Source organism: Erpetoichthys calabaricus, chromosome 12 (genome assembly GCF_900747795.2).
Source record: "Erpetoichthys calabaricus chromosome 12, fErpCal1.3, whole genome shotgun sequence".
NCBI lineage: Eukaryota > Metazoa > Chordata > Cladistia > Polypteriformes > Polypteridae > Erpetoichthys > Erpetoichthys calabaricus.
Window position 1 is genome coordinate 13,393,108 of NC_041405.2, and position 22,421 is coordinate 13,415,528.

A 22,421-nucleotide genomic window follows, 5' to 3' on the forward strand; every position below is an offset into this window, starting at 1 on the left:
ACCATATCTGCCTAGCTCGCAAAGACACCGGGAAATAACAGAGGCGATCACGTACCATATAGCCAAGGATATGTGTCCAATAACCACCGTGAGCAGTGAGGGGTTTAACAAAATGATCGCAACACTTGATAAAAGATATAGCATTCCCTCACGCAACCATTTTTCCAATGTTGCGCTGCTCTCGCTGTATGCGAAATGCCGAAAAGAAATAGAAAGAGAAATTCTCAGGCTCAGCCTTGAATATTTTGCTGCCACGACCGACTTATGGTCAAGCAGAACTGCGGAACCGTATTTGAGCTTGACAGTTCATTTTATTGACAGCGAGTTTGAGATGAAAAGCAAGTTTTTGCAAACTTCGTTTTTCCCACAAGACCATACAGCGGAGTTTATTGCAGTGGGCCTCAAAGAAGCGATGTCCGCTTGGGGCTTGGTGGAAGAAAGACTTGTGTGCATCACAACGGACAACGCAGCTAATATGATTATGGCAGCATCTGTGAATAACTGGCCGAGGCTACACTGCTTTGGTCACAGACTTCATTTACCAAAGGAATAATCGTCATTATTAATCGTGATAAAAATTTTGAGCAAAATAATCATGATAATCATTTTTTCTGTTATCGTGCAGTCCTATCTAAACATTTCACCTTCAGCTAAATCACAATTTCCAATGATCGTATAATGCTTGGTAAGATCTATCAATCTTCTTGCCATTTCCAAACATCATTTATTATTACAGGAAGACATAGAGCCAACTCAAGCACATATCCACACTCAATTCACAGGTTTGTCAATTAATGTAACCTGAATATTTCTGTGATGAGAAAGGTAATTAGAACACTTTCAGAAGGTTCATGTTTATACCATCATAAAACCAGAAATCAACCCTGGGCCCCAGGAAAAGTAAGAAAATATCACTAATGTCAAATTGAAAAAAAATATATAAATAAGTAAACATAAGAAGCAATAAAAAAAGATTTTATTAAGCAGCTCTTTAGTTAAGATTCATTTAGAACTTAACTAATACTTAGTTGCATTCAGGCTTGTATTTTATTTTTAAACAAAGGGAAAAAAAGACATGTATAAAATTGCTAAATTCTTTAAACTATTCATTATTTAAAGTTAAATAAGAAGAAGAAGCATCTGGATCCTGGCTTTCCAAATGAATGTGACATCCTCAGTAACCACTACACCTTCGAGCAGACATTTCCTTACCTTGCCAAGTCGGTCTCCTTTGCTGAAAGGTTGATATGGCATATCTTTGAACTGCTCTGGGACGGCACAGGGACCCCACCCATGCAAGTTATCTTGGATAACTGGTGCTACAAACTTCGCCATCTTGGCTGCAAGAAGAAGAAATGATTGCAGAGTGAATTGTAACTGTTTCAGGCCAGTAAGAAGATTACTGTTGAGCACTACTTTTTTTCGTATTCATCTATCATCAGCTTCACTTAATCCAGTTCAGAGTGCAGAAGGCCACAGCCCAGCCTACCAGCTTTTTGTCCCAGGCAGGAAGCACCTTCAAGTGCTCTCATTCTTACAGAGCCAACATCACCAATTAACCTTACATGCATATCATTGCGGTGTGGGAATAAAGAAAAGTACCCTTAGAAAAAAACCCCACTGAGACTTTGCAATTTCTACCACAAAGATTCAAGCCCATGACTCTGCAGTTGTGAGGCAGCAGCACTAACTATTGTCCTGTGCCAGTTCTTTTTAGAGAGGCTTACCTCTTTTGGTATAGACAACAGATGAAAACAGTTGTACCTGATAATTCACAGAAATTCTAACAGTACCCAGCATCCTCAACAATAAAAATATTACAAAAAAAATAGAAGAGTAATCACCTACATCAATTTTCATTGTATTGATAACTCTTACCAACAAAAAGTTCAGGCCACCACCTTACACTTTTACTACAATGTTAATAATATTGTCACATGTACATAATTATGTAATTCATTGAAATAATGTAAGACAGAAAACAGCAAATGTTTGACACGGGCAGAATTCCAGTATTACAAAGCCATGAACATAAAATCATCATTGTATTTCCTCCAAATTTATTTTATCATCAATTCATGATGTTGAGATAAAAAAAAAAAAAAAAAAAAAAAAAACTTTTCCATAAAACCATTCCAAATAAGGATTAACAACATCTTTTAAAGCTTTGTTATGGATTAGTGCATTTGTGAAGTTTCTGATTATATTTTGTGTGGCTATGGGTTACTATTGTCTATTAATGGCTAATAATGGCTATTTTCTTGTTAATGGCTTGATTTTCATCAAAACAAAACATTAACTTGGCATTTAACCTCACATTTCCTGACAAAATGACACATTAAAAAATTAAAAGAGAGGCAACTTTTCACTTAATGTGATGACAAAATCTATCAATATATTTATATACATAAAAAAAAAAAAAATAGGCAGACTAGACCCTTGGCATTCCATGACGCTTCTTACCAATTCAAAGTTTAAACATAGAATGGGATTGTTTTGGCCCCAAGGTTTCGCCCTGCCAAGTCATAGTGCACCATCTTTCAGGTCCTATCATGTAAGATCTGGCTTCCACCTGCATTTCAAAACAGGTAATCCACCAGAAGCTAAACAAGTCTGGACCCAACCAATACAGAGATGGGAGATCATCTAGGAAAAATTTGGGTTGCTGCTGGAAAAGGTGTTGGTGAGGTCAGAAGGGGCTATTTACCCTGTGACCTACATGTGGATTTGAATGTCTTAAGTGTAGTGATACGGACACTGTGCTGTATAAATTGTTGCTGTCCTTCAGAAAAAATGTAAAATTCCTTAGAAGACTTGCATCCTTCAACATCTGCAGTAAGATGCTGCAGATGTTCTATCAGATGGTTGTGGCGAGTGCCCTCTTCTACGCAGTGGTGTGCTGGGGAGGCAGCATTAAGAAGAAGGACGCCTCACGCCTGGACAAACTGGTGAGGAAGGCAGGCTCTATTGTTGGCATAGAGCTGGACGGTTTGACATCCGTAGCAGAGCAACGGGCACTCAGCAGGCTCCTATCAATTATGGAGAATCCACTACATCCATTAAACAGTGTCATCTCCAGACAGAGGAGCAGTTTCAGCGACAGACTGCTGTCACTGTCCTGCTCCACTGACAGACTGAGAAGATCATTCCTCCCCCAAACTATGCGACTCTTCAATTCCACCAGAGGGGGTAAACGTTGAACATTATTCAAGTTTTTGTCTGTTTTTTACCTGCATTTTTTATTACTCTTTAATTTAATATTTTTTGCTGCTGGAGTATGTGAATTTTCCCCTGGGATTAATAAAGTATCTATCTATCTATCATCTATCTCTCAAAACCAAGCACCTTACTCTCTTTGGTCATAAAAGATCTCCAATCATCTTTTGAAAAGAGTAGAGTGTTTCTGCAATGTGCTGGCTAAACTGCCCAACACTACAGCCTGGTCATCCTGTCCCCAATTAGCTAACTACTGCTCTAAACATTTTGTCACCTTATAGCTAATGTGATAAGCACTCTGGTACAAGAATTGTTGGCGTCACATAATGAATGTGGATGCTGAATATTGGGGTTGGTTGAAGTGGATCCCCCACTGTCTACGTAAAGCGCTGTGAATAGGTTAGAAAAGCACAATATAAGTAATTCTTATTTTATTACTATGTAAAACAATACCAAATCAATAAATTTAAGGCATCTCAGATGACTCATGGGTTTTAGGCTGACCTCAAAGAAGCTAAAAAATTTCTTTAAATATAACATTAAAAGTGTCAGTGCCTGGTTTGGAAACAGTGCACAACAGGACCACAAGGTGCGACCAGGTGAACACATCACTGGGTGTGCCCTCCCTAACTTTCCGAGGCATCTACATTAAGTGATAATGGATCAGATTAAAGAAAACTATCAGAGATACCAGCCAACCTAACAATGGTCTCTTCTCAGTGCTGGAGCCATAGAAATGTGACTGCTGCCTGCAGATCAGTTCAGAGAGACAAGAGGAGATTCCATCTACATTCTAAACATCCTCACAGGTGGCACCGTGGTAGTGCTGCTGCTTTGCAGTAAGGAGATTATGGGTTCGCTTCCCGGGTCCTCCCTGTGTGGAGAGCGCTTTGAGTAGTGAGAAAAGCGCTATATAAATGTAAAGAATTATTACTAAAGGAGGACAGTGCGCACAGAGCCACATTATGCCTTATTGTTAATTCTCTTATTATATATTTTCATATTATTAATATTAGGGGTGTAAAAAAAAAAAAAAAAAAAAAAAAAAAAGACCAATGTACAGTATATCGATGCATCAATTCACATCACGAAAGACAGGTGTATCAATTCAACTTTGAAATATCAAGCTCCACTGTTTAGTCTACACATTCCTATGTCTCCAGCTGTAATTTCAAATTAAAATCAAATATACTCCATGAACATAAGAGGGTATAATTTTTAATACAATCTCTTCTTAACTTTGAAATTTTTGACATTTTTAATATCTATATGCACATGTCAAAAAAGGTCCTGAAGCTCAAACAATAACTGTCAAGGAATTAATTAACTGGACAAAATAACCTAAAACAATGGTTCATTTTGGGTCTATAGCTGTTCTTATGCAAAGGCATGTGAAAGACAATACATGGCAAATAATGTTACATTACAGAAATCTATTTTAGAATTGAATTGTACAGTGCTTTAGATTATTTCTTTAAACAGTATACCTGCCTCAAGTAGTGCTTTTTGGTCACCTACTTAAAACCCATGAATTATTTGAAATTTGACATGCGCCGTTACTGCAATTAATGTTTTTGCTTAGATACAAAATAAAACAGTGCAGTTAGGAAAGTGTTACTTTATTGTCCTATGTTGTATCAAACTATATTATTCCATGTTGCATCACTTATCATGTATCATGAAGAATTCCTTAAAAAAATTAATGTATTGTTTCCTCATGCATTATATCATTGAAATATTAATATAATCCTATAATTGCACATACTGGTATTTGTATTCACTATTTACAGTCTTTTTAAGACTTGGAGTTCTGCAACTGAGCAATTCATTACATACTGTATTGTGTATAATTATATGTGACAAAATTCGATTTGATCCAAATCATAGGTTGTCTGTCTGTCCATTCGTCCATCACTCACACAGACACAAACTTTAATTCTTGCATAATTTTAGAAATAAAACTAACTCTGCTACCCTTCTACTTGTTGAAATCTAAGTAATCAACACAACCGTAACTGTAACTGTGAAATGCCCGTTGTTGGTTATGTGCCAGCTGGTATGGGATTCACAAAAGCAATCAAGATGTTAGTGATGCGCCATTTATTGGAATGGCAGAGACATAGCAACCGGGTAGCCACTCCGACACTTGCTCCTTTGCTAAGGTGGATGGAGATACCGTCATTTTCCCCATTCTCAGAAAAGTATAATGAAAAAAAAAAAAAGTAACTTACACACGTTTAAGATGGATAAACAACATTACCATAATGCAGTGCATATCAAAAATACATACATGCATCTAATAAACACCATGCTAATTAAAACTGTTGAAAATACAAAATGCTTACACTGTTACACATCACACCAGTGTTATGCAGCTGTATCCAAAATGTCAACTTCTGCCATATTTGCTCACCCGCTTCCGCCCCATTTACTGGTTCGGTGGGCTTACGACTAGCTGGAGTCTCAGCCACAGATAAACTTAATTTTCGACATGATTTTTGCCTCAAAATGAGGCGGTCCGCTTGCGCAGAGGTCTGGTCATCACTGACTGCCAGCTGTCCGCCACACTGCATATAACAAGCATTTATTTACGATGTCTTTTCGGTCACCATCAAAACAAATGTCTAATTATTAAAGACCTTCAAAGACTATGTCTTAATCATAAATATTATTTTATGTTTCCCCGATAAACAGCTGTACTCCTTTGCTCTAAAATATCTAAGGCAAACTTTATAACAATGCTCGTTTCTTCCCACCGTCCAATACTCTTCACAGTTCATCACCCAGTCCCCAAATGTTGCAACTGTAAGTGTATTACCTGTTTTTATTTCTTTATCACCTCGATGTTTATGGGTTTTATTCCACAACGTCAAAAATACTTAAAAGCCGGCCCCGGAAACGCCAGCAGAAGAGGCTGGCTCGATTTACGGCAGTTCCGGAAGGGGATTCGCGCCTGCCGTAAAATGGAACTTGTCGCGACGCTCTTATTGTCGTTACTTTGTAAGCTGTAGTGCGATCGAATCTGAAGCCAAACCGTGTGCGGCGTGATCTGTCAAAACTAAAAAGCACATTTGTTCGACTTCCACGTGAGTGCAGGTTGCTAATGCATATATAAGGACATTAGCAAGTGTATGCTGTATATACAGCTGTGCACACTTTTTAAAATTAAGCTGATACTAAACTATACGAATGTATACAGACACAGATGCAAATGACACTGAGTGTTAAAGCAGAACCACTACTTCAGTACTTCAATGTTACATTTATTTGCGTATCTATCTATCTATCTATCTATCTATCTATCTATCTATCTATCTATCTATCTATCTATCTATCTATCTATCTATCTATCTTATAGTGCTTTTCATTTTTATTTCTATATATGTCTGTCTCTATTTTATATAGTGCCTTTCATATCTATCAATGTAATAAACGCTACTCTGTGTATGTGTGTTTATGTGCGTGTTTGAGAGAGATTGGCTCATCTGAACAATATGATTGGTCAGTTTGGTATTGGTGGCGCAGTGGTAGGGATGATGACATAATATGTCTAATAATAATAATAATAATTCATTACATGTATATAGCGCTTTTCTCAGTAGTCAAAGCGCTATCCACACAGGGAGGAACCAGGAAGCGAACCCACAATCTTCCACAGTCTCCTTACTGCAAAGCAGCAGCACGTCTGGTGTGCGGAGTTCAATTTCTGATTGTGGATTTTTTTTTAAATATTATTTTTACAAATAAAGGAGCTGAAATGGAGCTTTTCAATGACAAAGCAAATAATGCACTGAGTGGCACTAGTTTGATAAATACTAACGAGGTGCAGCCAAGTCACCTTCAGAGTCTGTAAGAATTCTCAAGAATACGAACGATGTTTTAATAGCAGGTAATGGGGACTCGTCTACCATTGGTGGTAGTCAAAAAAACGGTAGGAGGCAAGCAAGGCACCACTAAATAATCTAAGAAGCAGGCTTTACGTAGACATGATCGAGAGAGGAAACACTGGGCAAGAGAAGTTGAGAAAAATAGGGATACACAGGAAAGGCATACAGGAACAAATAGGCACATAGATCCATCCATTTTCCAACCCGCTGAATCCGAACACAGGGTCACGGGGGTCTGCTGGAGCCAATCCCAGCCAACACAGGGCACAAGGCAGGAAACAATCCTGGGCAGGGTGAGGCACATAGATATCAAGTATTTTTTAAATTTGTTATCCTTCTTTGGCAGATGATACAAATAGTTATAAAAGGCTTAACTAAGTGGACCTCAAGTTCAGTCCTCTGGACCACCATCACTGCAGGTGTTCATCCAAACCACCTTCTGCTTTTAAGTGGACTCCTGCCTTTATTAAACAAGTTGACACTTCTACATAGTGTGACTGAAATGTATGCAAATACTCTGAAATGAAAGTCTGCAATGTCAACTTTAAGTCACGCCTGAATTGTTTGATTGAAAAATTGAAACTGTGCATTTGAGGGTTAAATCGATGAAAAATGTGTCTTTGTCCCAAACACTGTGCATACATAATTTGTAAGCGTACATATGTTTTATTATGTATATATTCATGACATTCGTAGTCTGAATCACAATCTGATCCCCGAGAGGGGGTGCAGTGAGTGTGTACGCCTGCTGAGCCCAGAATTAGGGCGAAACACGTGTAGCGTACTCTTTGCATTATTTGACAGTAAAACTATTTCAGCCATATATAACAAATTTCCCCCTGGGGACAAGTAAAGTTCTATCAATCTATCTATTAAGTTGTTGGACACACGCCGTATATTTATATATCTTTACGTATTACAGGTTCATATGAAATACCTCTGAGGAAATGTACAAATGTCCGACCCTGCGCTCTGACACCCCAAAATTACATTACGCACAGGATTATTTTTTTTAAACAATTTATTATGTCTTGCTTCGCGGTGGAACATCGCTGCTTCGCGATTCCTGCGCTGGATGTTTTTTTTTTAAATTCACATTTATATAAGTACAAAATTACAAATAAAAACTAGAAACCAGTCATCGAAAATGATAAATGAACTTAGCCTGGGGATACTTAGACAATATGCATACAATTAAAATACAGTATTGTCCGTGTGACGTTTGCACGTTCTCCCCCACATTCCCAAAGACGTCTAGATTACGTTAATTGTAGGTGGCATAAACTGCGTAAGTGGGCTTCCAATCCACATGATGGATCAAGCTGGCCTGATGATACAATTCCTCATTGAGTCCAGTCGTCACTCGCGTCAGCCTCAGCGGCCCACAGTATAATGACGCTTTACGGCAACACCGAGGTAGGCGGGGCTAGGAAGGGACGTGAAGGAGCGCCATCACGGACCGCTGCACGCTGCAGACAGGTAAGAGACGAGAATAATAAAGACTTGAGAAAGTGTCCCACGTTACATTATTAGACTCTATTCACCCTTCAGATAAACATTTTCCAAGCGTTAACATGCTGTCCGCAAATAAAAGAGTGCATGCACAGTGAACTACGCTGCTGCATTTTATTGTGAGAAAAATGTCTTATTTCCAGGCATTTAGATTTATTAGCAAAACGAGTCGCAGTCCACCACGACTGAAATAATAAGATGTATGCTACTGTAATATTCTCTTTCACGTAGAGAGAGCTGCGTTAATTTTCAAGTGCAGGAATAACTTCAGCAAAGTGTTATAGAAGTGCGCGTGCGCATTCGATTCCTTTTCGTAGCGCCCTCCGTTTAACATATACGCGCATCTCGGGTTACATAATACGAGCTTTATCTCATCTCTACGCGAAATATTAAGAAGAAAAAATATCACGTTACCCCTCCTTCCGCCTTGCGGTGACCTTCCGCAAACTACACAACACTCAGTGTTAACGTTTTATTTCGCCGCCCGGTGGGGTTGCTAAAAGAATTTTCTCTCTTTTGATTTCAGTGCGATTGTAATCATGACTAGAAAGAGGCACGTGGATGCGAAGAGGGTACGGCCGATGCGGAAACGCACGAGAATTGATTTAGAGAAGAAAATGAAAATGATAACCAAATTCGAAGATGGACAAAAGTTGACGGCGGTAGCGCGAGAATTCGGTCTGGCAGTATCAACAGTGTGTACGATTGTAAAGGATGCCGCCCGTATTAAAGAACACGTGAAAGGATCTGCTCCTTTAAGATCAACAGTAATAACCAGACAACGTTCTGGTGCTATTTATGAAATGGAAAAAATATTAATAAGCTGGATAGAAGACCAAAACCAAAAAAACCTTCCATTAAGTCCCGTGATTATTCAGACAAAAGCCAGAAGTCTTTATGAAGAGATAAAGGGAACATTTTCCGATGGTTCTCATTCATTTTTGGCAAGCAGTGGTTGGTTTCATCGTTTTAAGAATCGTGCTGGTCTTCATAACATGAAAGCGTCTTGTGATGCTGCTAGTGGTGATACAGCCGAAGCTGAAACGTTTTCCGACGTGTTAAAAGAAATAATCCGAGAAGGAGGTTATTTGCAGCAACAAATTTTCAAATGTTGATGAAACTGGATTGTTTTGGAAAAAAATGCCATCTCGCACTTATATTTCTGCAGAAGAAAGAATAATCCCAGGATTCAAAGATGGAAAAGACAAACTGACTGTTTTGCTGGGATGTAATGCTTCGGGTTGCTGTAAGCTTAAACCACTGATTGTCTATCATTCGGAAAATCCACGCACATTGAAGGGCATAAGTAAGGCAACTCTTCCCGTTTATTATCGTTCAAATCCAAAGACATGGGTTACTGTTGACATTTTTGAGGACTGGTTTGTTAACTGTTTCATCCCTGAAGTTGAGAAATATTGTAGAGAAAATGGCATTCCATTCAAGATTTTGCTTATTCTTGATAATGCACCTGGTCACCCTGCTCATTTGGATGATTTTCATCCAAATGTTAAAGTGTTGTTCCTTCCACCGAGCACCACTTCACTCGTCCAGCCGATGGAGCAGGGTCTGACTGAAAACTTCAAGGCATATTATCTGCGCACAACTTTTGCGCAGGCAGTGGCTGCTATTGACAGAAATCCCAATCTGTCAGTCAGAGAATTTTGGCAATCCTACAGTCTTTACCATGGCATTCTGAACATTGCAAAGGCCTGGCAAGAGCTTTCCCCAAACTGCTGTGTTGCCGTTTGGAAAAGAATGTGCCCACAGTTTATGCGTGGCTTCAAAGGTTTTGAAAAGGATGAGACGTATGAGGGAGTGGCAGACAAAATTGTAAAGCTTGCTGAGGAATTGGATTTAGAAGTTGATAAAAATGATGTTGAAGAACTGATTGAATCACATGGAGAGGAATTAACAGACGAAGACCTCCTTGAACTGGAAGCAGCAAAAGATGCAGCCGACGTTCAAGCTGTGGCGTTGGAAGAACCAGAAGAGAAGCCGAAATGTTTCATAGCTGAAGAAATGTCAATTGCATTTCGCGAGATTGCATCAGGAATGGCCCGATTAGAAAAAATGGATCCCAATGCCTCGCGATTCTTGAAAGTCCAGAGGGGGGTGGATGAGTCATTAGCCTGTTATCGAGAGATTTATGAGGAGAAGAAAAGGGCAATTACCCTAAACAGCAGGATAAGCATACAAAATGTATGGACAAAGTCGGAAGATTTTGAATTGACTGTGTCTGAAAAGTAAAACTGATCACTCCGAAGAATCTGCGTTAGTAACACCGCTAAAGAAGACTCATTTAGAAAATAATAAATGAATTAATATGGGGATATCTGATTTTGAAATACGCGAGTGAAAAGGTACATTCTCAGCTGTGATGTGAACCTTTTTAGCAGATGGGAGTTTCGGTTAGAATCCCACATAATGTCACAGATTCTATATGGCAAGCAGCAGCAACAATTATGTGGAGTTAGAATTTATGGCTTTGTAAATCTGCACCAAAACTTTGAAGATGACTTAAATCAGTGTAGTCTAGCTAATTTTGTTTTATTCGTGATTTCTTCATCAGCCTTATGAACCTGTTGTATATGGATGATCACGTATATTTGTCAGATAACAACACATTCATATTGGAAATGGTATCAGAGGCTCGACTGGGGCTTTGATAAAGTAAATCAAATGACAATCTCGGCACTTTCATTTCTTATTATCCATAGGTATACACAAACGTGTGTTTACTGTATTACTCCTAGGGGTCAAAATGTTCCCCAGACAGTGTCTAAAAATCCCGAATAAAGCAGCCATGGACTGATCACTAATCTGTTAGAGTCCATTTGAACTGTACAACTTACTTTTGACTTTAGAGACAAGAAACAGAATCTCCAAAGAAAGGGAGAAGAAACAAACTCCCAAGAAAAAGAAGTATAGCCAATAAGTGAAGTAGGGCTAAATCACCGGGTCATAAAGGTGTGGAGGCCCTACTGTCCAATCTAAGCAACTACCTCTGTCTGAAGTTATTACTGAACTTTTCTCTGAACAACCATCTGTTTGGAAAATAATCGATAAAATGCTATATCTTCTTAAATGTTATTGTTAAATCATTGTTGAACACAATCAGTAATGAAGTTAATTGTAATTTTATGGCAAGCAATTAATCAGCATGAGGCTAGTGAGCATATAAGTTGCAGACTCATTTTTTTTAATTATAATTTGTTATCCTTCAATGGCAAAAGCAAACAATACAATATCCATGTTTAACACCAAAGGAATAAAACATAATGAAAAATGCAATATCATATTCTCAGTTTCATCTTTCGTGTCAGTAGTACTTGGGTGTTGTACCGTGTTAGCCATCATGGATGTAGTGAGAAGTCAAGCAAAATGACACCTTTTATTGGCTAACTAAAAAGATTAACAATATGCAAGCTTTCAAGGCAACTCGGGCCCCTTCTTCAGGCAAAGATATAAGAAGGGGGCTGAGTTGTCTCGAAAGCTTGCATATTGTTAATCTTTTTAGTTAGCCAATAAAAGGTGTCGTTTTGCTTGACTTCTCACTATCTTTCATGTCAGAAACATTGTTGATATTTTACAGAGTAAGCACAAGCTGATTGTGATACTTGACTAGCAACAGCCAAATGAAACTCCTACTGTTTCAAACTGGGAAATCAATTGAGATTCCAAAACTTGCTTTGTTCAGTTAACTTGTAGTTTCCTTACCTTTTGAGACTTATTCTTATTGCCAGGAAGGGGTAATGAGAGCACTTAAGGTATACAGATGCCTGTAAGTTCGGCAGCAATATTTATTTGTTATTGTATCTTAGATGTCCTCACAGGTGGCGCAGTGGTAGTGCTGCTGCTTTGCATTATGGAGACTGTGGAAGATTGTGGGTTTGCTTCCCGGTTCCTCCCTGTGTGGATAGTGCTTTGAGTACTGAGGAAAGCACTATATCAATGTAATGAATTATTATTATTTATTATTAGTACATTTGAACAATCTAGATGAAAACAAGCAAAGCTCGCCTGTCCTAGCCATTCTAAAAAAAAAAAAAACATCAAGTCGAGTTTTGAAAGGCCCTAAAGTTCTACTGTCTACCACATTACTTGGTAACTTGCTCCATGTGTTTATGGCTCTCTGTGTGAAGAAAAGCTTCCTGGTATTTATTTGAAATGTACCCTTGGCAAGTGTTCCTGTGTTCTGGATGAACTCATTTTAAAGTCGCAGTCCACAGCACTAATTCCCTTTATAGTTTTAAAATCTTCAGTCATGTCACCTCTTAATCTTCTTTTGCTTATACTGAAATCTTTCCTTTTAACTTTTTCCCTGTAGCCCTGGAACGGGCCTTATCGCTCCTGTCTGGACTTTTTCCAGTTGTAGCCTGGAGACCACAGCTGTACGCAGTACTCCAGATGAGGCCTAACCAGTACGTTATAAAGCTTCAGCATAACCTCCTTGGACTTGTACTGCACACATTCTGCTGTATAAGTTAAAATTCTGTTCCCCTTCTTAATGACCTCTGAACTCTTGTCTGTCCATAATCAGTCAGTCATCTTCCAACCCGCTATATCCTAACTACAGGGTCACCGGGATCTGCTGGAGCCAATCCCAACCAGCATAGGGTGCAAGGCAGGAACAAACCCCGAGCAGGACGCCAGCCCACTGCAGAACACACACACCAAACATACACTAGGGACAATTTAGGATCGCCACTGCACCTAACCTGCATGTCTTTGGACTGTGGGAGGAAACCCATACAGACACGGGGAGAACATGCAAACTCCACACAGGGTGGACCCGGGAAGTAAACCCAGGTTCCACCATGCTGTCTGTCCATAGTGGTAATTAATTTTTGATTTATTTGTTATCTGTGGTTACTGTGAGTGGTGGAATTTAAAGACAAATATTGGTTCGGAGTAATTTATGAGACGTCTTTAAAGTTGTTACGTATGGTTTATTGGTTAGCAAATTTACAGAAATGTGCTGAATAAATGAACAATTTGAAGACGTCTGCTGCTTTATATGAATATCTTGCTAGAGGCTATTATAATGTGCTATGCTGATAACCGTTAGATATTTCACCCTCAAACATTGTCACTACTGTTCCTCTCACACAGGAAAATGCCTTTTGAATTTCAGGTTATGGCTGGAGAGAGGACAGGAATCATTTGGGCTGCTGGTCTTGTAAGTCCCTTCAATTAAATAAGGGAATAAAAATGTTTGATATTACTTAATTGATTAGCTCCTGACCAAAGCATAATAATAGAAGAATGAAACATATTCAAATGAATAAAAAAATATGTACAGTTGCTTATAAGACTGCTTGCAGTTTTATTTTATGACTTTATTAGCAAGTTCTTTTTTGTAAGCATTTTTAGAGTAGGCTTTACAGTTTCACTCTCCCAAAAATAGTATTAATTAAATACAAGCAGTTCTAAGAGGTTAGGAGCCCACGCTGATACAGCGCATTGCCGTACCCACCATATGACAAAGCACCTCAGGATCCCACATTAGGACCCAAGTGCAGCCATACAACGGGCGGTACCTCAGCACCACACGAGTTCAGATAGAGTGGAACCAGTGTGAGGTTTTTTATGGTGGCTTGAGTGCCAATTCTGCCACCAATCCTCCGGTTTTTTCCTGCAGGTTGGAGGGCCTAATTGCATGGCTGGATGCAGATTAACGTCATACCCAGGATGGAGCAATTGCAGGTTAAGGGCCTTGCTTAATGGGCCCAATGAAGCAGAGTCCCTTTTGGTATTTATAGGATTTGAACTGGTAAGCTTCCAATTACCAGTGCAGATCCCTAGCCTCAGAGCCTCCACTCTGTCAGCATAGACTATTGATACACATTTAACCAATTTGCTGTGTAACCGATCAACATTTTTGGCGTTAATTCGTTTGACTTTATTATTTCTTGGTGCTAGGATTACCCATGTACTCATTTTTACTGTTGATAACCCTTCGTGATGAAATTCTTCAGTAAGATTTGGACATAATACGTCTTCTTTAATTGGGAACTTAAAGTGAGGAAAACATTAAAATTTATAAGAGCTGAGAGAGCAAGAACTGTGTTTGTCAAAAGCATTCACAAGAATGAGAGGTGAGAGGACCGTGTGCTTGGTTGAATATGGTTGAGAGGAGGGCGGGACTTGAAAAAATCTTATGGCCAAAGTCTCGTGGGATTTGAAAAAATCTCTTGAAAAAAGTCTTGTCCCAGGATTTATATACAGTCATATGAAAAAGTTTGGAAACTCCTCTTAATTCTTTGGATTTTTGTTTATCATTGGCTGAGCTTTCAAAATAACAACTTCCTCTTAATATATGACCTGCCTTATGGAAACAGTAGTATTTCAGCAGTGACATTAAGTTTATTGGATTAACAGAAAATATGCAGTATGCATCATAACAAAATTAGACAGGTGCATAAATGTGGGCACCCCAACAGAGATAAGACATCAATACATAGTTGAGCCTCCTTTTGCTCCTTTGAGTCTCTAGACGCTGTCCTCCTATAGCCTTTGATGAGCGTCTGGATTCTGGATGGAGGTATTTCTGACCATTCTTCCATACAAAATCTCTCCACTTCAGTTCAATTAGATGGCTGCCGAGCATGGACAGTCTGCTTCAAATCATCCCATAGATTTTTGATGATATTCAAGGTCGGGGACTGTGACGGCAATTCCAGAACATTGTACTTCTCCCTCCGCATGAATGCCTTTGTAGATTTCAAATTGTGTTTTGGGTCATTGTCTTGTTGGAATATCCAACCCCTGCGTAACTTCAACTTTGTGACTGATACTTGAACATTATCCTGAAGAATTTGTTGATATTGGGTTGAATTCATCCGACCCTCGGCTTTAACAAGGGCCCCAGTCCCTGAACTAGCCACACAGCCCCACAGCATGATGGAACCTCCACCAAATTTGACAGTAGGTAGCAGGTGTTTTTCTTGGAATGCGGTGTTCTTCTTCCGCCATGAAAAGCGCTTTTTGTTAGGACCAAATAACTCAGTTTTTTTCTCATCAGTCCAAAGCACTTTGTTCCAAAATGAATCTGGCTTGTCTAAATGAGCATTTGCATGCAACTCTGTTTGTGGTGTGAGTACAGAAAGGGCTTCTTCCTCATCACGCTGCCATGCAGATGTTCTTTGTGCAAATTGCACTGAATTGTAGAACGATGTACAGATGCACCATCTGCAGCAAGATGTTCTTGTAGGTCTTTGGAGGTGATGTGTGGGTTGTCTGTCACCATTCTCACAATCCTACTCATATGCCTTCTCTGTATTTTTCTTGGCCTGCCAGACCTGCTGGGTTTAACAGCAACTGTGCCTGTGGCCTTCCATTTCCTGATGACATTCCTTACAGTCGAAACTGACAGTTTAAACCTCTGAGAGAACTTTTTGTATCCTTCCCCTAAACCATGAGACTGAACGATCTTTGTTTTCAAATCTTTTGAGAGTTGCTTTGAGGATCCCATGCTGTCACTCATCAGAGGAGAGTCAAAGGGAAGGAAGCACAACTTATAATTGACCACCTTAAATACCTTTATATCTCATGATTGGACACACCTGTCTATGAAGTTCAAGGCTTAAAGAGCTCATCCTACCAATTTGGTGTTGCAAGTAATCAGCATTGAGCAGTGACAGGCATTCAAATCAGCAAAATTACAATGGGGCCCACAGTTTTGCACAGCCAGTTTTTCACATTTGATTTAATTTCATACAACTAAATACTGCGTCACTAAAAACCTTTGTTCGGAAAACACCCCAGTACTCGGATGTTTCTAGGAAATGAAAGACATACCACTGTTATCTTTTTTTGTTGAAAGTAGAGAAAATTATTATGCATGCCGAGAGGGGTTCCCAAACCTTTATATATAATTACAGTGGTCTTGGTAGGTATATTTAATCTAAAATTTTTAAAAGATCAGGAAGTATGACACATATATATATACACACACACACACACATATATATATAATTTTGCTGACCAACCACATGCGTTACCTGGTAGGTAACCACCCATACAGTCAGATTGTGATTCAGACTACGAATGGCATGAATATATATATATTACTGCACTGGGAGGATTAAGTTGCTCTTTCAGCATCATTAAACAAGTTAAAGCTTGGTAATAAACAGTCGAAGGTTCGATTTAATGAACAGTGCTCATGCTACTGTGCCACACAACCAACATTCCTTTAATTCTGAACTTCCCCACAGAATTAATAAAATTTATCTAATGTAGCCTGTTCATCCAATGTTCACCACTTCAGCCACTGCAATAAACATTTTCATTGAATTTCACAGGAGTTCACTTGTGTTAGCTTAAATTACAACACTAAATGAAGTCATACTTGTTTAATGCAATATTTAATGTTAACTCATTTTGCAAATCTATTTTGATGAAATATTTTGAAACATCAGGCCAGAGTTCAGATCCCAGTATGCACCAATTTCTCTTTTTTTCTGTGTCCTTTTCCTCATTCTAGTATTTCATTTTTTTGGGAGGAGGTGCTGTAGTTTGTCAAAAGTTCATTAGGGCTAAGCTCGTCTATGACGTAAAAGCAGGTTAATTATGGAACTCCATTAGGGTGAAAAACATCTCAATGCAGAAGTCATATCCAGTTAATATGGACTCAGTGTGGATCTTTTTAGCAGGTTCAGAATATATCTATAAATGAGTAAGTGTGACCCGTGATGGGTTGGCTTTCTCTCCAGTGGTGGTTCGTGCCTTGCACTCAGTGCAGCAGATAGAGGCAACTATGAACCATAAAAGTGGGTTTGAAAAAGGATGACAGGTTGGGTCAAGCGTCATGTGTTCTTCCGCTTACAAGGAAGAGCCATTTAAAAGGACGCAATGTAACTGTCAATTCAGTTCTCCATGAATGCCTGAAACCACTCCAAATGAGTGTTTATCCAACTTTTAAGTCCGGCCTGAGCCAGTCCTGGAGGTCCACAGTGCTACAGGTTTTTCTCCATCCTGACTCCTGTACGGAGCCAAATTCTGAAGTCAGTAGACTTTGGTGTCTGAGGAAATTCAATTAATCACTCTATTTCCAGAGGACTTTATTTGTCCCAAGAAGGGAATTTAGCTTTTTGCAGAATCTTAAGAAATATTTCCAACAACCCACTCAAATGTACACAAGAATTACAAAAACAAAGAATACCTCTGACTAATCAATCAGCCAATCAAAGCTTTTATTGTCATATGAGTGTTCAGTATACATGTATAATGAAGTTTTTATTTGAGTGCCAACCTCATGGAATATAACCATCGTTAAACAATTAACAGTACAATTAATAGTACAGTACAGAATAACACAGTGGAACCTCGGTTTACGAACGTCTCGGTACACGTACAACTCGGTTTCCGACCAAAAAGTTCTCCAAACTTTTGCCTCGGTGCACGACCACACACTCTGTATACAAACAAGCCAGGTTCCCTTTCGGTTTGTACATGTTCAGTCTCTCCCTGTGCATTTCCTATGCAGCAAGCAAGAGAGAGAGCGCGAGAGCGTGACACACACCCACACATACACACAGGAGCACGCGCGAGAGAGGCGCACACACACAGGAGCACTTGCTCTAGAGAGACACACACACAGGCGCTCCAGGCTCGCAAAAGAAAGACGCATGCACACACACACAGGCGCGAGAGAGAGCGAGAGCGAGGGAAGCATAAGGTAGAGAAGGCTTGTTTTTGTTTTCAGTTCTATTTACAGTGATCGGTTCGTAGCCTGCATTGTTGCAATGTTATTTTTCTTGGTGGTTTATTAAATTACGGATTTTTCAAATGTTCATTTTTTCCCCTGTGCTTAAAACTCATTAAAAAAGTGTTTTTAGCGAGCGGTTCCTAGCACTATAGCGCGAACTATTGCAGTGTTAGTTTTCTCTGTTGTTCAAGGTTTTCTCAGTGTTATTCAATGTTTTTACATTTAGTTTACCATTACGCTGTGCATTCTAAGGTATAATTAACTATATTTGTGCTTAAAAACTAAAATATATATATATAATATACACATACAGTTCGTACGGTCTGGAACGGATTAATTGTATTTACATACAATCCTATGGGAGAAATTGCTTCGGTGCACGACAACTCGGTTTAAAACCAGAGTTTTGGAATGAATTATGGTCGTGAACCGAGGTTCCACTGTACTACACTACAGATCTCAAATCCTGTACAGTAGCTAACAGCACACAGCCTGGAGTAGTAACAATGAGGTAGAATAGTCATCAGTCATTTTTTTTAATGAGTTATCCCTTCTGTGCAGGATGCCTATCCTTCCACTTGGACCATCCATTATAAAGGAGTCTCGGCCACGTATACAACCATAGCTCTTGGGTGTTGTGCTCATCAGACCATTCGCTTCATTCATCATAAAGATCTTTACCCAGCTGGGATGCCAGCCAGTCCATATTGTCTTCCATAAGACTTCTTTTTTCACCATTTTTTTTGTTTGTGAATATGACTTTTTTTTTTTTTTAATATTGAGGGTGTTTGTAGATGGGGTCCGAGGTTTCTATTAGACAGGGTGAGCTTAGTTTAGTGATATATTTATGAGCCGCACAAGAGGCAGGCCTGTCTGGTTGTGGCTTTGAATGTTGTTGCATTTTAACGCTCTGGGCTCGGAGACAGTGCGATCATGTGTCCTGTCTCCATCTACCCGCTGTCCACTCTCCAAGGTCTAATGTGCGGTGTGTTACAGAAGGCCAACACCATGGAAATCAGTCGCTTACACGCTCCTTTAGGATCCGAGGATCTCTTAGTGATCTTTTTTGTTCTTAAAATCCTGTTTCACTTCTTATATTCTTTTGATTTCAATAAAAACCTGATCACAAAAAAGAGCAAACAGTCATCAGTAGACTTCTTGCTTTCTGTCAGCAGCCCACTCAGCTTTAAACTTATCATGTTTTCTGTTTTTCACCGTATCAACAATAGCAACATTTATTTATAGAGCACATTTTCATACAAAAAAGTAGCTCAAAGTGCTTTACATAATGAAGAAAAGAAAAATAAAAGACAAAGTAAGAAATTAAAATAAGACAACATTAGTTAACATAGAATAAGAGTAAGGCCCGATGGCCAGGGAGGACAGAAAAAACAAAAAAACAAACTCCAGACGGCTGGAGAAAAAAATAAAATCTGCAGGAGCTCCAGGCCACGAGACCGCCCAGTCCCCTCTGGGCATTCTACCTAACTTAAATGAAACAGTCCTGTTTGTATTTAGGTTTCTCACGGAAGGACTTGATGACGATGGTCATGCAGACTTCTGGCTTTTAATCCACCAATGTTGGAACATCACGGTGCTTTGAGAGTGCTTTTGAGTATCAGAGAACTCTTGTTTTCTAGCATTGATATCATTAAGAGTATGTTGACTTTTGATATGTAGACTTTCAAGTTATTTTAATGTGTGTATATTAATATGTATTTTAAGAAGTGCTGAACTAAAGATCTTGAATAGTATATATTTTTAAACACACTGAAAATGTTCACATTCACTGGCAGCACCTTTGAGGCCTTTCTTGCCTCTTACAAGACCAGCCATGCTTAAAAAATGTTGTTGCTTCTTCATGCTTTTGCAAGCAGCTGCGAAACATGCAGTTTTTTGTGCAGACAAACCACAGAAGAGGCCTTTGTGGTCAAAAACAGAGAGGATGCGTCTGTGTTAAAGAGGAAGGGTCTGTTTGTGGCTGCTCAGAAAAACAGGAATGCCTCACTGTGGTTATCAATAAAAGCCGGATGGGTACAAAGCGCATCGTCGCATGGTGTCTTTCAAAAGTTGTTGCCTTTTCACTCAATGCAGAAACTCTTCTGAATCGTCTTTCCTTTGTGCTCAGAAGCCAACATCTCTCTGTTTGAGATTTCGTTTTTTGTGTGTTTTTGGAATGTAGTTTTTAAAATATGAATAAAACTATCACTGAAATGGCGCCATTTATTATTTATAACTTTTTTTTTTTTTGGTACGTTTTCTTCTCAAGACGTTTGTTTAAATTATATGTCTGTGTTTTGATGTGCCTTTTTATAATGTGAAAGAGTATTTCAGTCCTAAAAATTATATGATTCATGATATTCAGATGGTATTAGAAAAGACAAGGTCAATACAGGCCTCCAGTTTAGGGGCCTGAAAAACTGGCTGAGGGATTCAGTTTTCCATTTATTTCCTTTTTATTAGTTGCCACATCTTCTTTGCTGCATAAATGAATAACATAAAATAAAGTTCTGTATTTTAATACATTTTTGTTTATCATAGTGCCAAATTGGTGATATATTGTGTGTTGGGTGGACAAGCAAATAATGTTCACTGTACACATGACAGTAAAGAACTTTTAAGCCAGCAAAATAGTGAAGAGGATTCCAGTGACGATAACTGTAATAATTTATTATTAACCTATTTAGCTGTTTCCTTTATCCAAGGTGAATTCTAAGGTGAGGTTACATTTCTTTTTTGTTTTTCCAGTTGGCGCACAGGCAGGTGAAGTGACTTACTGTTGGTCACACAGTGTCAGTAGTGAAATATGAACCCGCAGCGTCAGGGTCGAAAGTCCAAAGCCTTAACCACTATGCCACACTGCCCTTTTTTAATCTCCTCTCTATGTATATAAAATCCTAAGCCTAAAAGTGCAACAATTTTATTTGTGACTTATGTCACATTTTTTTGTCACGCTTTAAATCGGACTTTTTTTTTTAAACCTACATATATATGTTTGATATCATTCTTTTCAGAATTTATCGAACTTTAATGTGGTTTAAATTTTCAGATTCTTATTTTGTTTTTAAATTATAAACTAAAAAAATATCAAGAACTCGCTTCCTGCTAGACGAGACTTTGTGCCAAGAGATTTAACCATGTCCGGGACCAGAAATAAAAGACAAAGAGTAGATGACAAAGACGGCTGCTGTACAGGCTTTTAAGTGTTCGAAGCGCCGTGCGAGATGCAGATCACGTGGCACAGCAGCATCAACTGATCAAGCAAAGAGGAGGTAAAACAAAGAAAATGATTTGTTTCCCATTGTATCACCGTTTAAGAGGGGGTTTCGGAGGAGCAACCAAATCTCCTTGGCGTGCGTTCAGCCCCCCTCTTCACAACGCGAGCGGCAGAGATGTGAAGTGGCTGGCACGTAGCGCAGGCCGGGGGGTTGGTGAGTGAAGCGAGCAGGGGGCGAACCTCCTAGTATTGTTATATTAATAACATAATTTAATTTGGAGTTGCAGAACAAATTATTTGCACAACCTCACAATAAACCAGGGTGCATCTAGAGAATACAGGAATCTCCTACGGGTGGGTGCTTGTTAAGACCTTACATAAATATTGATCTCCTCTTGTGATACAAGATGCCCTTTTTTTGGCACAAACATTATGTTACTGTCGAATGCCTTTGTGCATGTTGTTAGGTGGCCTTCAAGTAGTTATTTCTGGTATATCCAGCTCTGTGGCTATCTAAGGGAACAATCAGATCGTTTCAAGTCTGTGAAATGTCAAGTTTCAGATTCTGTACAATGAGCCTTTTAAAAATCAAAAAAAGATAAGCATTGTCTTGATTAATTTTGTTCCTTGAATGTTGTATTAGTACCCGAGTACAGAATGTAAATGCACGACTGAAAATACAAGACGGGGAATAAGGAGCAGTTGTACACCCTCATGGGTTAAAATTATTTTTCTATTAAAGTCACGTTCAACTCTGGTACAGAATGATCGAGGCAAAACAAAGACAAGACACAAGTAACTTGGCTGATTTTGTTATGTTTAAATAATTGTTTGACTGCCATTTGACCTGAAGCGACTTTTCACATCTTCACTGCAT

General features: G+C 38.9%; 2 protein-coding genes across 4 annotated transcripts in view; one reads left to right on the forward strand and one right to left on the reverse strand.

Annotated features, from left to right (window-relative positions):
- eif3d (eukaryotic translation initiation factor 3, subunit D) overlaps nt 1-6,163 on the reverse strand; it is a 28,710-nt gene extending 22,547 nt beyond the window's left edge. Inside the window, exons 1-2 of the mRNA XM_051934441.1 lie at nt 6,035-6,163; nt 1,213-1,340 (exon numbers count right to left, since the gene is read on the reverse strand). Coding sequence (XP_051790401.1) covers nt 1,213-1,335 — 123 coding nt within the window. The 5' untranslated portion in view covers nt 1,336-1,340; nt 6,035-6,163. The remainder of the gene's footprint in view (nt 1-1,212; nt 1,341-6,034) is intronic.
- A 2,285-nt stretch (nt 6,164-8,448) lies between these two features.
- Nucleotides 8,449-22,421, forward strand: part of LOC114661896 (protein CutA homolog) — a 42,387-nt gene continuing 28,414 nt past the window's right edge. Inside the window, exons 1-2 of one of the 3 annotated variants that reach the window (XM_028815120.2) lie at nt 8,458-8,582; nt 13,750-13,794. In XM_028815120.2, the coding sequence (XP_028670953.1) occupies nt 8,496-8,582; nt 13,750-13,794 (132 nt within the window). In that variant the 5' untranslated portion in view covers nt 8,458-8,495. Of the gene's footprint in view, nt 8,583-9,141; nt 11,270-13,749; nt 13,795-22,421 lie in introns of those variants that run through there. The other 2 variants (XM_051934460.1, XM_028815122.2) reach the window with 2 other exon arrangements.